Source organism: Manis pentadactyla, chromosome 11 (assembly GCF_030020395.1).
Source record: "Manis pentadactyla isolate mManPen7 chromosome 11, mManPen7.hap1, whole genome shotgun sequence".
NCBI classification, from domain to species: domain Eukaryota; kingdom Metazoa; phylum Chordata; class Mammalia; order Pholidota; family Manidae; genus Manis; species Manis pentadactyla.
This window is the reverse complement of record NC_080029.1, coordinates 106,483,333-106,497,137: the sequence shown is the minus strand read 5'-3', so window position 1 is coordinate 106,497,137 and position 13,805 is coordinate 106,483,333. Positions and strand designations below refer to the sequence as shown.

Below are 13,805 nucleotides of genomic sequence, written 5' to 3'. Positions count from 1 at the left end.
TCACAACTAGTAAATGCAGGTCTGTCTGATCCTAAAGTCAAGGCTCATCTCTCTTTTCCCTAGCATCTCTCACTGCAAACCCATAAGGGCCTCTAACGGAGGGAGTGCCTGTGGATTCAGGGCCTAGGACCTAAGTTACTGGGACTTGAAAAGAGAAGGGAAGCCCTTCTTTGCTGACTGGCTCAAGAGCCAGGAACCAGAAACTCTAACTTCAACTCTCTGAAAAGTTGCCCATCATCTATTTTCCCTGATCTACTTTGTTTCCCCCCCAAAATTGTTGCATTATGACAATCACTCAAAAAATCAAAGAGATGATAATCATATACTTTCAAAACCATTTCTTAGGAACTGCAAAAATGTGCTGCTTTGTCTTGCCCCTGAGAAGTCACCATTCTGCACACTATTACTGCAACAAGGTACTGTGTTCTCTTTCTAAAGCAGTGCAGCGCAGCCAAGTGTAAAGTCTTCTGCATAGACCGCAGTGGGTGATTTAAGCCAGGGCAAGGGCAGATGCCAGCGTGCACTGCACAGCGGGAAGTGGATCCAGGAGAACTGCTTTCGGTCTCTGTTAGTGGCAGGTTCTCAGCTTCCAAGGACAGTAGTGGACTGGATTTTCTACTATCTGCTTAACAGATAATTACCTGTTTAACCAGTGGGCCTCATTTACATACCTTAGGAGCATATCTTCAGATGGACCTGGATAGCCCTCTGGGAAGGACCAAGCCAGTGCGACTATTAAAACTGAGCTGTCACAATCCTCTCCTGCTGGGGTTGGCAAGAAGCGCTAGGCCCCCTGGCAGGAGTTCCTGCCACCACGCACCTGGACCAGCTCTCGGTCAGTCCCTGCTCCTGGTCCCTGCTCACTGGTCTTCCTGGCTCTCTTCCCTTAAGTCCTTCCTACCCCTAGTTCACTGCCAGCTTTCCACCTCAGGTGCAGCAGCTTCTGAGAGACACTGGCCAAATGCATTAACTCATGCAAACTAGCACAGAGACCCAGGCCGCTACTCCACAGACCAGAGCACTGGTTCTCAGTCCTGGCTGCATACTAGAATCTTGCGCAGCTTAAAAACCAAACCAAAGCCCCCTGACATCTCGTGTCTCCCTCCTGCTAGGTTCTGGCATTTTTTAAAGCTCCCCAAGTGATTCTCAAGGGCAGCTTGGGTGGACAAGCACTAACATGAAAAGCGGTCCCTTCCACTTCCGCGCTCACCAGGCACCTACATTACGGAGGGCGCAGGGGGCGCAACTGCTTTGCTCACAAGAAAAGTCCCAAAGAGACACTGCCTCCCCCTCTAATTGAAAGAAAACCCCTTCAGACACTTTCCACTGAAAGAACCATTTCACCCATCACAACAGCAAAGGGAAATTAAAGAAGGAAATGATAAAATGAAAGGACACCTTTCCCATTCACCTATGGTTGAAATGGGAAAAGGTAAAGGAACTCTATTCAATTACTATTTTATTCACCAGCATAACATCATTGCCTAGTGGCAAAAATGTAAGTTCACTCTTTTGAGAGCAAATAAGAATTTGATTTTCCCTCCAGGTAATTTTCCCCTTGGCAGGAAAGCTGCTTTGGTTGACAAGGGACTGAGTCTGGGTGAGAGCAGGTAAGGAGGGTGAGTGACTGCGCGGGTGAGGAGGTAACACCTAGAGATGCGCCACGGTTCAGCACTCTGCCCCGGGTTCCTCCCCCCCCCCACTCCTCCCGGGTCTCCTGCTTCCTTTCCCGGCAAGCTAAAGAATGCAGCCCGATTCCAGACAAAGGAACTAACCCCAGCAAGACTTTTCAACAAAAGAATGAAGCCCAAGGGCAAGAACGACTCTGGAACCCAGGTGACACCAGATGGTAAGCTCCCCCCAGGAGGGTCCTACCTGCACAGCTCTGCAGTGCCCGGCACAAGGGCTGGTGGATATCTGGGGAAGGCATGGATGGGTGAATTTCCCCAGAAGTGCTGTTTTCTCAGTCCCTGTTTAGTTTCTGGCAAACCCTTAAAAGTCTAAGTGGGTCATAACTGGGGCTTGTTTTGTTTTTTATTTTTTTGTCAAAGCCAGAACCAGTGAACCAGTGATGGGAGGGAGATAACCAATCCCAGAAAGCCACCACAAAACGAGACTTAATTAAGTAGAAAGATCTAGCCTACTGTGCTAGGCTACACACGAGACACTGCACTGTCCTTTTTCAGTGAACTTGACCCCATAAGATATATATTAATCCTTCATTTCAAAAGGGCCCATCTGCCCTCGCTCACTGTTAGTCCTTCTTCCACACACAAATCCTTACTATATATACTTGCCCACACAATGAAAATCAAGTCATTATTGGGCTAAGGACTGCAAAACCTAGGATAGTTAAGTTTTTATTCTGATGATGATGATGATGGAATTACTTTCTACGGAGGTGGAAGGAAATACATTGGTTGACATTTAAGGATTCCAAGAACCTCAGTAATTATGCCTGGATGTTCTGCGCTGACTAAAGAAGCCTCTCATTTTTGTAAGCTATGTTTCTGCACAGACATTACGATTCAAATGACACCAACAGTGGATGGAGACTGGATTCCCACTCCTAGTGAATGTGAAGCTATCACACTGACAAGCTTTCAGACATCACGTGAGGGAAGGTAAATGGTCCCTACCATCTGCTACACATAAAGGGATGGCTTTTCTTTCTACGTCAAATTGGTCCCCCAATCTGGGTAGCTGGAGCTCACGAGTAAAAATATACTTCTCTTCTAAAGACAGAATTCAAATTCCACGATTGATCGATTCAGTATTCTGCATTTTTCAAAATTTGGTCTGAATGACCTGAAGTGATTTAGTTATATCTCTGCATATTTCACCTACTATACAAAGTAAGGATAACGCTGAAATCATAAAAGCACAGCCTAGAAAACTACAGGGCTCTTTACACAGGAACCTTCTATCTCAGCTTTTTATATCATAAGGAACGTACCCGTGATGAAGGGTTAAACACCTTCCCAGGGCAGCAAATACTAGCATGTTGTCTTTATGTGGAACAAAAAGCTGAAATTTGCCTCTTTCCAAGTGCCCCCCAGTGGCTCTGGCCTGGCCTTGCATCGCAATACTAAACAAAACTATATTCCTTCTTCTCGTGACCACTTTCTAAGATGTGAATTTAGGTGCCACCTCTCTGAATTACTACAGTTACCAACTCCTTTCCAACTTGATCCTGTTCTTCTGTACTCATTTGTTGGTTGATGTCCCTTTTCCATATTTTAACTTCAAAAAAAAATGTATTCACATAAATGGCAAAAGCAATTGAGATTTTAAAACATATTTTTGCTGTGTAAGTTAATATGGAATACTGGACAACACTTGAATTCTTACTACCTGATTTGGATAGTTCTTTAAATTTAGACTAAAAAGTCTCGCTATCTTTTTTTTCTTTCTTTCTTGTCTCCATCCACTGCTGAAACCCAGCTGGCCCCTAGGTGGCGCTCACTCTGCTGGTGGCGCCCTAAATTTCAGCCTGGGACTTCATTCCAGTGACTAGGTCTTCCATACTGCATCATCAGGACTTAGAGAAGCTTATTGGGGAGATATTAAACCACAGGTAGAAACGCAAGACATGGACAGTGATTTTCGTATGTTTCTCCATTTTCATATATAGGTATGTCTCTGCTCCCTTAAAATTGGTATGTCCATTATATTCCAGAAATAAGTTCAAAAACAGGGAACCCTAAACTACTTGAGCATGTCTTTTTAAAAGGTATCTCTGATTTTGGTATCAATCTTTAACCCTTCCAGATAATGAGACAGAAGCCAACCAGCACGAGGTTTTGTTCACTGGTTCTCTAATGTAAGACATGGAAACAATGCGACGTCCACCCTGAAGTGAGGTGGGAGACATGCAGGTTCCACATGGGGGAGGCAGGGGTAGCCGTGCGGCAGACTTCATGTGTGTGAAATTCAGAAGCAGAAAAGGTCTGATCTGATGTGGTTCCCTGAGATGCTAACTGTGACAAAGCAAAGCTTTTCCTTGGGAAACACACTCCTGACACATCCCCAGTATTGGTCATTGGGCAGTATCCACCTGTTGCTGTCGCTAGTGTGCAGTGGGACGGGGAAGGTACACACATGACTTCTTCTGAACCTCTGCTCCTTGTTCTTTCATTGCACTGCTTCCTAGGACTTGCATGTGTGCCAGTGTAAGACTCACAGAATTCAACACAGTGTGACAGGATCACTCGCTCGGGAAACGCATCTTATCTCATGTATGTGTACCCTGTACACAAGAGAAGAAAGCACCCTTCTACACTCACAATCCCCTGACCTTACCCCCAGGAATATCACCAACTTTCTTGAGATTAATACAATATATATACTTTTATCTTGCGCTTGTCTGTCACATGTGCTCATCACTTATAGATATACTTTTGATTTTAACAATTTACCAATAAAACAGGTAACTTTTCAGAGTAGAACTTCATGTAAGGAAATTTTTTTTCAGTTTTTCCACTACTGACCAAATGTTTAATTACATTGAAACTTTTCCTTGTCTTTGCCAATTAGAGATTCAGACCTCAGGGAATTCTTATAATCCTACTAGTACTAACTATTCTTTTTTCTAGCCTATTTTTTAATTAAGCAAGAAAAATACATGTGACCTTCCTCTGTCGAGCACCGCCATGAGATGGAGAGACAGATTACAGTAACAGAAGTAAAAGAAACTTTTTTCCTCTTAGAGAAATATAAATATTCAACTTACCTGTGTTTTCATTTAGAAAAACAGGATTGTAAACTAGGTCCAGCATACAGCAAACATATAACTTGGTTTCACATTACATAGACAGTTAAGGAGCAAAAAGATGAAGAAGAAATAGAAGTGGGAATGAGGGAAGAAGGAAGGGGAAGAGAGAGGAAAGGTGGGGAAGAGATGAAAGAGACACACCCAGGAAAGGAAAAGCTATGAGATGGCGGCCAGGAGAGAGGCAGGCAGGCTGGGGGAAGCGCAGACACCTGAGTGGAAGTAAACCTTTCTCGTCACACCCTTTGGTCCCCTGAGCTGCAGGCACCCAGCTAGGAGTGAGCTGTGAACTCTGCTTCACAGCTTTCATAACTGTAACTCAGATGTCATTGGAGGGATAACCTCCAGGCCGCACAGGACAGATGAGGAAATTCCCCTGTGAGCCAAGTGGCCTGAGCAAACTTGCTTGTGAGCCACAGAAAGCTGGGCTGAGAGTGGGATCTGACCCGAGGGCTGCAGCGTCCCCACCACAGGAAGCAGTCCCGAGCCCAGGACCTTTTACGGGGGCTCACCTCCTCAACCATCTGCTTCACCTTCTTCTGCTGGCAGTGCACCATGTCATCCAGGTGTCGGATCCGTTCCCGGAGGCTGGCGGACGCCTCCTCTAGCTGCTGATACCTGATTCAAGGAGAAGAAAGAGCCACTGAGTCCTAAACCAAAGGAGCAACAGCAGCATGGAAAGTCACTGCTTGATAGGAACACTGCCAGGAACAAGAAGGGTGCTCCCACGTGCACTCTTCCTACTTGGCATGTGTCCTGGGCGATTAACTACCAATCCACCACTCCAGGGTATAAGGGTAGAAGGAACATGGGACTCTTCTTCAAGTTCCCATTTGCAAGTTTTACCCTCTATGAGGACAGTTTCCATACTCTCCAGGGACTGAGACAGAATTTTTTTTTCACCACTTACAGTATGAGAGGCTCTCTGTTTTGGAGTTAATACAATATCGGGCCATCCAGTAAATTACCCTGATTAGGAGACCAGAGAAGGAGAGTCTAGCAAACCCAACGAAATCTCTGAGATCAAGGGACGGAGTCCTAGAAAGTCTGGAATTACAGTCGTCCACACATCACTTATTTGGGGAATATGGAACACATGTGGAAAGGCCTTCTCTGCACCACAACAGAGTGAACTGCATGGTAAGACATGTCATAGTTTTGTCTTTAAACAGCACAAATCATCCTCTGACTCAGAAACCAAAGGAACCAGCAGAGGGATTCTCCAGTTTTGGGGGCTGCCGGAATGGGGTGCTGGAGGAAGGGTCGGATGGTGTGCTTACTGAAGGGCCCCCACCCATAAGATGGCGAAATTCCTGCTTCTCTTCCAGGTCCTCGGTTCCCGCCGGCGCCACCTGAACCCCAATCACCCCTCGCCCCCCTAATCCCAGCACCTAGCCAATAGCCACCAGCCCCATAGAAGTGACACCACAATCACCCCATGCCCCTTCCTATATAACCCAGCACCTTTCCCTAATAAAGCGGAATTCTCCAGTGAATTGCTGCTGTGTGTTGCTCCTTTTCTTTCACTTACCACTCCCCTTTCTGCCAGGTCCCTCCCCAGTGCCACATTAAAGACTAGGTGAGATCCTTTGCAAACTCTGAAGTCGCAAAAGAGGAAGGAAAACATGTTTTCTCAGCACATAGCAGGGGGCAGACAGTATGCCCATCAGCACCCTCACATTTACCAATGGTGGCACCACCATCATCATCAACCCCTCCCCCTTTAAAAAAGAATTCCCATTTTACAGATAAGCAAAGCTTCTCAGGAGATTAAATAACTCCCTCCAAACGCTCAAATCACCCGAGCTCCGTTTTCCTTCCCCAGAGGGCAGTGCATGGCCTCTCAGTGTTTTGACTTCTAGAAGACATCACGTCCTACTCTCTATTTCCCATGCAGGGTTTTCATAGGCTCATAGCCAGGGAAGAAGGCAAAGTTTGACTGAGCAAGGTTTGGAAACAAAGAAAGACGTTTTAAAATTAGTTTCCACAGCAATGATATTAGTCACAGGGGATGAGTTTTCCCATCCACAAGGTGCATCCTGTGGAGCTGAAGGTCACAGAGAACATTTATAGACTGAGCTTTTGCACTTGGAACTATCTTTGATGTGCTCTGCTGCACTAACAACCTGTCCTAGGCCGTCAGATGGGGCTGTAAGCTCCTCAAGAAATGGGCTGCCTTGGAAGCTCTCAGCCCCATGTTTTGCATGTGTACATCTGCAACAAGTGATGGGCAAACGAATGAAAATGTGATGACCAAGGGAGTCCAGCAAAGACACAGCATGTCCACCATCTCAACCCACAAGCTAAAGGGCATTACATCTTACCTCTCCTTGTCAGGACCATTTACTTCTCCTGCCATTTCGCTTTCGTGCTCCAGGAGCTGAAGCTGTAGTTGATGGCGTTCCTACAACACACGAACGTGAATATTCTACCCAATGGATCCCAAGTTGGACAGAGAGCATATATCAAGCAATTCCAGCACTACTGAGTTCAGGTCTATGTAACACCCCATGGGTTGCATACCCCCAACTCACCAGAGTCCTAAGCTCAAAAATGCCTGACCTGTTGTTTTATATTTATAGCCACATTTATGAGTTAGTGACAAATACCCTGGATAAAGCCATCCAAGGTTTCTTTTTTTAAAAGTACCTCATCAGCACAGGCTCAGATGAAAATTTATAGTTCTAAATAATGACAATCAATACTCTCAATCAGTAGCCTGATAGCACAAAATTCTTGATTTTTTTCTGAATCATCAAGAAAAGAGGCCTTGAAATTCAGGTAATATCCTCTGTACTAATCTGGGCAGTGTTTACACAGGTGTGCTCACTTGTGAAAATGTATTGTGGTGGTCAGAACAATGGCCCTCCAGTGAGGTCCACATCCTGATCCTTGAAACCTAGGAACATTGTTGCCTTACATGCAAAATGGAGCTTTGCAGATATGCTTAGTTATCTTAAAATGGGGAAATTATCCCGGATTATCCAGTTGGGCTCTTATTGGAAGGAGGGAGTTAGATTATAGGCAGAGAGACCGAGAATGGAAATGCTATACTGCTGACTTTGAAGCTGGAAGGATGGAGCCATGTAATTACTGTGGCGATTTATTATAGTAGCATTAGAAAACTAATACATACATCAAGCTGTGCATGAAGATTTGTACAACAAATTTTAAGTGTACACTTCATAATAACATCTCACATTTGTAAATACCTCTGAAACCACCACCCAGTCACAGAACATTATCTGCTGTGCAGAAGGGTCCCTCACAGAATACAACATCTTTACAACATTTTTACTGATCTGAATAAAAAGTGTTCCAAATTCAGCACTCAAAACCAGAAACAGTAAACTAATGTATATAGTGAGAAGCAGTTTATCCGCAGGCAAAATCCCAAAACAGGTGAGTGCAGAATACGGCATTGCACAGTTCACACCCGTGAACATGCTGTTCACACAGTTTTAACAGAGATTTGGCACGATTCCTGCTCTCAAAGATCTATCTCTGAAGGGGAAAGAGCAGGTAATTCGTATGGAAATCAGGGGGTAAAGTTGGGAACTTTCAGAATCCCAAGGGTACAAGGAAGATAAGCTGTAAAACAGGTGCAGCTGAGACGAGCTGACACCAGGGGCAGACACTTAGGCAGGGCTGTAACAAAAGAAACAGAGCCACACATTTTTGAGACCCTATGGTATGCCAGGCACCATGCTTAGCATTTTGCATGGATTTTTCTCATTTACTTCTCACAAAAGCCCTAAGAATAAGAATGACTATGATCAACATTTTACAGAAGAAATCGCATTTGGAAGAGTCAAGTAACTGCCCACAACTAGAAAGAGGCAAGATTGAAACCCTAGGCCTGTTTGATTCTAAAACCTTTATTCTCAACCACTCCGTGGACAGTCTGGCTATAAGGTGGCTTCCCTGCCCAAACTGATCCCTAGTGCTGCCCACTCACCTTGCTTCTTTATGCTGCTGGCAAATCTGCAACCCAGAGTGAGCATGTGCACCAACCGGTACCTTCTGTTATAAGAGGGCCGTCATTAGGGAAAAAGCTCAGCTAAGTTCTAGCAAATGCCACTATGCCCAATCTTCACTAATATCACCTTCAACCAATACTGATGCCAGCCTTAAACATGTTACTTACCCTTTCTTCAATGAAAGAAAGGATTCTGTTTTCCCAAGGAGAAGAGGTGAAACTCTAACAGACTCTTTAGTTTGCTCTGGGTCCTTCCAGACAAAGACACTACCTGGAATGGGAGCCTCCAGCAAGCCCTGAAGCTCCACAGCACTGAATTTAATGCTGTTCCTGCCCTGGATACACCTGGTCAGGGCGAAGCTGGACATACGTTTTGTTATCGCTTACACCTTCACTAGGCTCCCTCCTTAAGGGCCTCACACTCTCACTGCACGACCTGGCAAGAATCATTATCTTATCTCGTCCTTTGCCCTCTTCCCTGAGGCTGGTCACAGGACTGGAGGGAATGCTGGCTGAAAACATCTATGTTGCTTGTCTGATACCAAACCTGGGGGTGCCAAGACCCCTCAGGCAGCACAAGAAGATGGGACTGGTGTGTAACTCTGAGTGAAGTTTCAAGGCCCTTCCAGTTTCTGCCCTAACCCCCACATTCCTTTGCCAACATTATGCAACCTGTCTCTCAGCCCAATCAGGTAAGGCAGATTTGGGAAAGGCCCCCACCCTCTCACCTGGCTGTCCTTCGGATAATAAAGCTTTCTCTGCTTCAAACCTGGTGACTCAAGAGATCAGCATACTGCACATAGGGAACTCGAGTCCAGATTTGGGGATTTGTTAACAAGGGGACCATAGAGGGGCATATGTTGCAGACATCAGGGGTAAGGAGGCCACATCTCAGAAAAACTAAAAGGCCAGGTACTGACCTTTCTCACATTGTCATTCCTCCCCCGCACCATCAACCTGGAGATCCTCAGTTCAAGTTACAGCGTGCTAGCAGGTCACGACCTTACCAGGTCGCCAAGCAGGTCACTGCTGTTGCGCAAACTCATGCTACTGAGACCCGTTTTCCAGAACCAGCCACAGCTCTGACTCTAAACTACCGCCCCGCCCCAGAGGTCAGCTACCACCTGCCAAAGGCCAGCCTTTTTTTTCTTCCTTCCCTTCCTTCTTTGTCTCTTTCCTCCCTTCCACACCTTCTTCCCCTTTCTCCACTTTCTGCTTCCTCCCTTTCTCTAAACTGGCTTTAGAATCTCATCTGAGTCCCTACCTCCCACATGCCTCCCCTTCCCCACCCATCAGCCTACTCGCCAGCCCACAGAGTGGTGCAGCGTCCTCCATGCCAACATGTGATGTGCCAACCCCCAAGATGCACCCCAGGAATAACATGCGGGGTATTGATGTAATGTTTAAGTAAGGCTTGATTGTTCAATGATTAAACTAAGTTCATGCTTAGGGCCCCAACAAAGCAGGGCCACTAAAATATTAACTTTTGTAAACGATTTTTTATGTAATGTTTTTTAAAGCATCAAAATAGTCACCATAGGAAAAATCAGAACTTAGTTTGACTTCCTTATACTTAATTTTACAGTTTTGACTTTCAGTTTAAATCACAAATTGGAGGGGTAAGAGGGACCAGGGTTGAGGGTTACTCATGCCCTCAGAGAGGAGTGCAGGGCACTGCAGAGATGCTAGGGAGTCTGGGCAAGTGGGCCATAGGCCCCAAACGGTGTCTCTTACCTTTTCCATACGTTCAATCAGCCTGTCCAGCTCCCCAATCCTCCGGTCTTTCTCCTCTAGGCTCATCTCTGCTGCTTGCATCTTTTTATTGGCTTCTTCAATCGCTTTCAGAAAACTATTGGTTTCTTCCTGCAAAAGAAACACACTGTCCTCAACACAGCCATGGAGCCCCTAGGCTACTAACCGGGGTCCAAATAGCTCTGGCCTTGCTAAATCATGATGTCTCTTTAAAAGCATGACCTTGGGTCTAGAAGTATCTCATAGATCATGAACTCAACTTCCATGATGCTGGTTCTCACCTGTGAATAAAAACACATCTAATGGCTTTTTAGGCATTGTTTTTTTCTCTTTTCCCTTGAATCCTTATGACTGAAAGGAGTCTGCCAATGTTATTCCTGCCTTGACTAGATGCTCAGTGTAACTGTATTTGCCAACAGTGAAATGGGAATTGAGGCCAGATCTGGAAATGAATACAGACTGCCTGGATCCTTCACTCACATTGCAAAGCACCAACTCAGTCAGTCACTCAGCATGTTGTTTATTAAGCTTTAAGGACACAAGACAAGGCAGGCATGAATCCCTGCTTCCAGGAACTTATGTGCTCTCCTAGAGAAGCTAAGATGTGCGATGTACAGCCCAAATCTAGTAACAGGTACACAGAATGACATGGCAAAGAGCAGAAAAAGGTGGGCCCCCAAGGACAGAGGACACTTCCAGTTGTGTGAACAGGCAAGGCTTCATTCATGCAGAGGGCTGCATTTTCAAGTGTCTGGGGAGTTTAGACAGGATCGAGGATAGGGAAGGAGATTCAAGGTAGAGGAGCAATGGAGCGAGGAAGGAACAGCTGCAGGAAAGCCCAGAATCTGCTCGGATGCTGACAAATGGTGTTACTGGCTAGAGAAAGAGTCTATTTAGAGACACAGGTTGGGGACTCTTCCAAGAGGGGAGGGGAGTGAGTAAAGGAAGGGAGAGTAAAGGGAGGGGAGAGAATGAGCAAATTCCTTGAACCCTCACCCACAACCCACGTTAGAGTCCACCAAGTCATCTCTCAGCAGAAACACTCATATTTAGACCCTTCCAACAATAACAAACCATAAACTCCCCTATATTTTATCAGCAGCTATAACATACACACCAGGAGAGCCTCCTTCTCGGCAGTGTGCTTCTGCTGCTCTTCGTGCAGCTTTTCTTCGTACTGGCTGTACAGCCTCTTGGTCATCTCTCTCATCACCTCGGCATTCGCTTCGTGGGAGGATTCCACCTGCAAGGAGACTCACTTCAGAGCTGCAGCTCTGGCAGGTTCGGGAATGGGCACCTCCCACTCTGTCCGTACACCCACCAGGGCTCTGCAATAGACAGAGCAGCAGCAACTCACAGGAAAGGGCAGCAGGAGGGAAGAGGAGCGAGCGGATGCACAGAAAATCAGAAGTGGCACTTTACATTGATTTATCAGGACAAAGGCGCTCTACAGGAGTGAATTTTTCAAAAAGCAGGAACTTACCTCTCTAAGTATCAGCCCTACCCCCCCAAATTTAGTTACTTGTAAAGTGAATTTTCTCTAAAACATGACCCTGTTCCACTGTATTATTAACCCTTTTCTTCAATGACTTTTCTTGTCTAATGTTCTTTTGATCCTGGAGTTTTATTATGTTTTATTCTACCAGTTTTAACAAGCCTTATTCTCTGGATAATAATGTCCACACCCTAACTGACCTCAGAAACATAAGCTTTTTTAAATTCTTGAGCATTCTGTTGGGGGCTGAAAATAAGATCACTACATTATTAGAATTGGGTCAGAGTAGGATAAACCATAAAATTAAAAAATAAAAAGATTACCAACAAGAGAAAGGAGGGAGTAAGAGAGGAAAGGGGATATTATCATATAGATATCCTATTTCTGAATATACTTTGTTTTATACATTTGACTTTGAGCCAAGTAAATAATTTACCTATATAAAAAATTAAATTTCAAGAAATTATCTACCAAGAATATTCAGTGGAAAAGAACACTCTTTTCAAACAAATGGTGCTGGGACAACTGGATAGTCACATGTAGAAGAATGAAGTTAGACACCTAATATACCATATAAAAAATTAACTCAAAATAGATCAAAAGCTTAAACATATGTGCTAAAATACGTAATATAATATAAAATATAAAACTCTTAGAAGAAAACATAGGTAATCTTTGTGACCTTTGATTAGGCAATGGCTTTTTAGATATGACCAAAAGTATAGGTAACAAAAGACAAATGAATTAGACTTTATCAATATTCAATATTAGACACTCCTGTGCATCAAGAAAGTGAAAAACTCAACCCAGAGAATAGGAGAAAATACTTGCAAACCACCTACCTAATAACTCGTATCCATAATACACAAAGAATTTTTACAACTAAATAATAAAATATTAATAGCCAATTTCAGAATGGGCAAAGGGTCTGACAGACACACCAAAGATACACATGACTTATAAGCACAAGAAATGATGCTCAACATCCTGAGATGCAATGTCATGAAGTAGAATGGTATAGTCTAACTCAATGAAGTCATCATTTCCTTGCACTTGCTTGACAGTTTGAATTTTTACCATTTTATACCATGTGTTTTCAGTAGAATTCTGCCATATTATATAACTGCAGGCAACCCAGGCTAAATGTCGAACTGGCTTCATTTCTGGAGGTACATTACCAAAACTGTCTGGAATATTTTGTGCTTCTAGTGGTTGCTTCACGGACTTGAGTCTTTGATAAAATGTGTTATCTTCTCCATCTGGGTTCTTTCCAATTCCTCCTTCAAATGTCAAGTCGACCTCTGGGGCAGTAACTTGCCAATTGGAGGGTAAAGTACTTCAGCTGTGCAGTTCACTGTAACTTGTTTCTGGATAATTTCTTCCACAGAAAATTTAAGGCAATACTTATGTCCTCTTCCCAGAATATCCTCCATGCTGGCTTGCTTGACTGTCTGTCTGCACCAGAAATACCTTGCGGGGGGGGTCCCCTGTTGGTAGTTGATGCAGTTCTCCACCACCGAGGTCACCCGGGAGGCTGGGTAGTGAGTCGGCAGGATTTCCATCTTGGGGAGCAGCAGCTGAGCGAGTGCGAAGCTGCTCTCATTGTGGTTTTAATTTGCATTTCTCTGATCATTAGCGATGTGGAGCATCTTTTCATGTGCCTGTTGGCCATCTTAATTTCTTTGGGTAAGTATCTGTTCAGATCCTCTGACCATTCTTTAATTGGATTATTTGCTTTTTGTTTGTTGAGGTGCGTGAGCTCTTTATATATTTTGGATGTCAACCCTTTATCAGATCTGTCATTTATG

General features: G+C 44.5%; 1 protein-coding gene and 1 pseudogene across 3 annotated transcripts in view; both read right to left on the bottom strand.

The window, feature by feature from the left end:
* MYZAP (myocardial zonula adherens protein) overlaps nucleotides 1-13,805 on the bottom strand; it is an 89,282-nt gene that overhangs the window by 35,419 nt on the left and 40,058 nt on the right. For all 3 annotated transcript variants that reach the window (XM_036903008.2, XM_036903006.2, XM_036903007.2), the window contains 4 exons: nucleotides 11,620-11,745; nucleotides 10,485-10,613; nucleotides 7,096-7,175; nucleotides 5,284-5,389 (listed from right to left, as the gene is read on the bottom strand). In XM_036903008.2, the coding sequence (XP_036758903.2) occupies nucleotides 5,284-5,389; nucleotides 7,096-7,175; nucleotides 10,485-10,613; nucleotides 11,620-11,745 (441 nt within the window). The remainder of the gene's footprint in view (nucleotides 1-5,283; nucleotides 5,390-7,095; nucleotides 7,176-10,484; nucleotides 10,614-11,619; nucleotides 11,746-13,805) is intronic.
* LOC118921307 (latexin-like) lies at nucleotides 12,792-13,574 on the bottom strand (annotated as a pseudogene).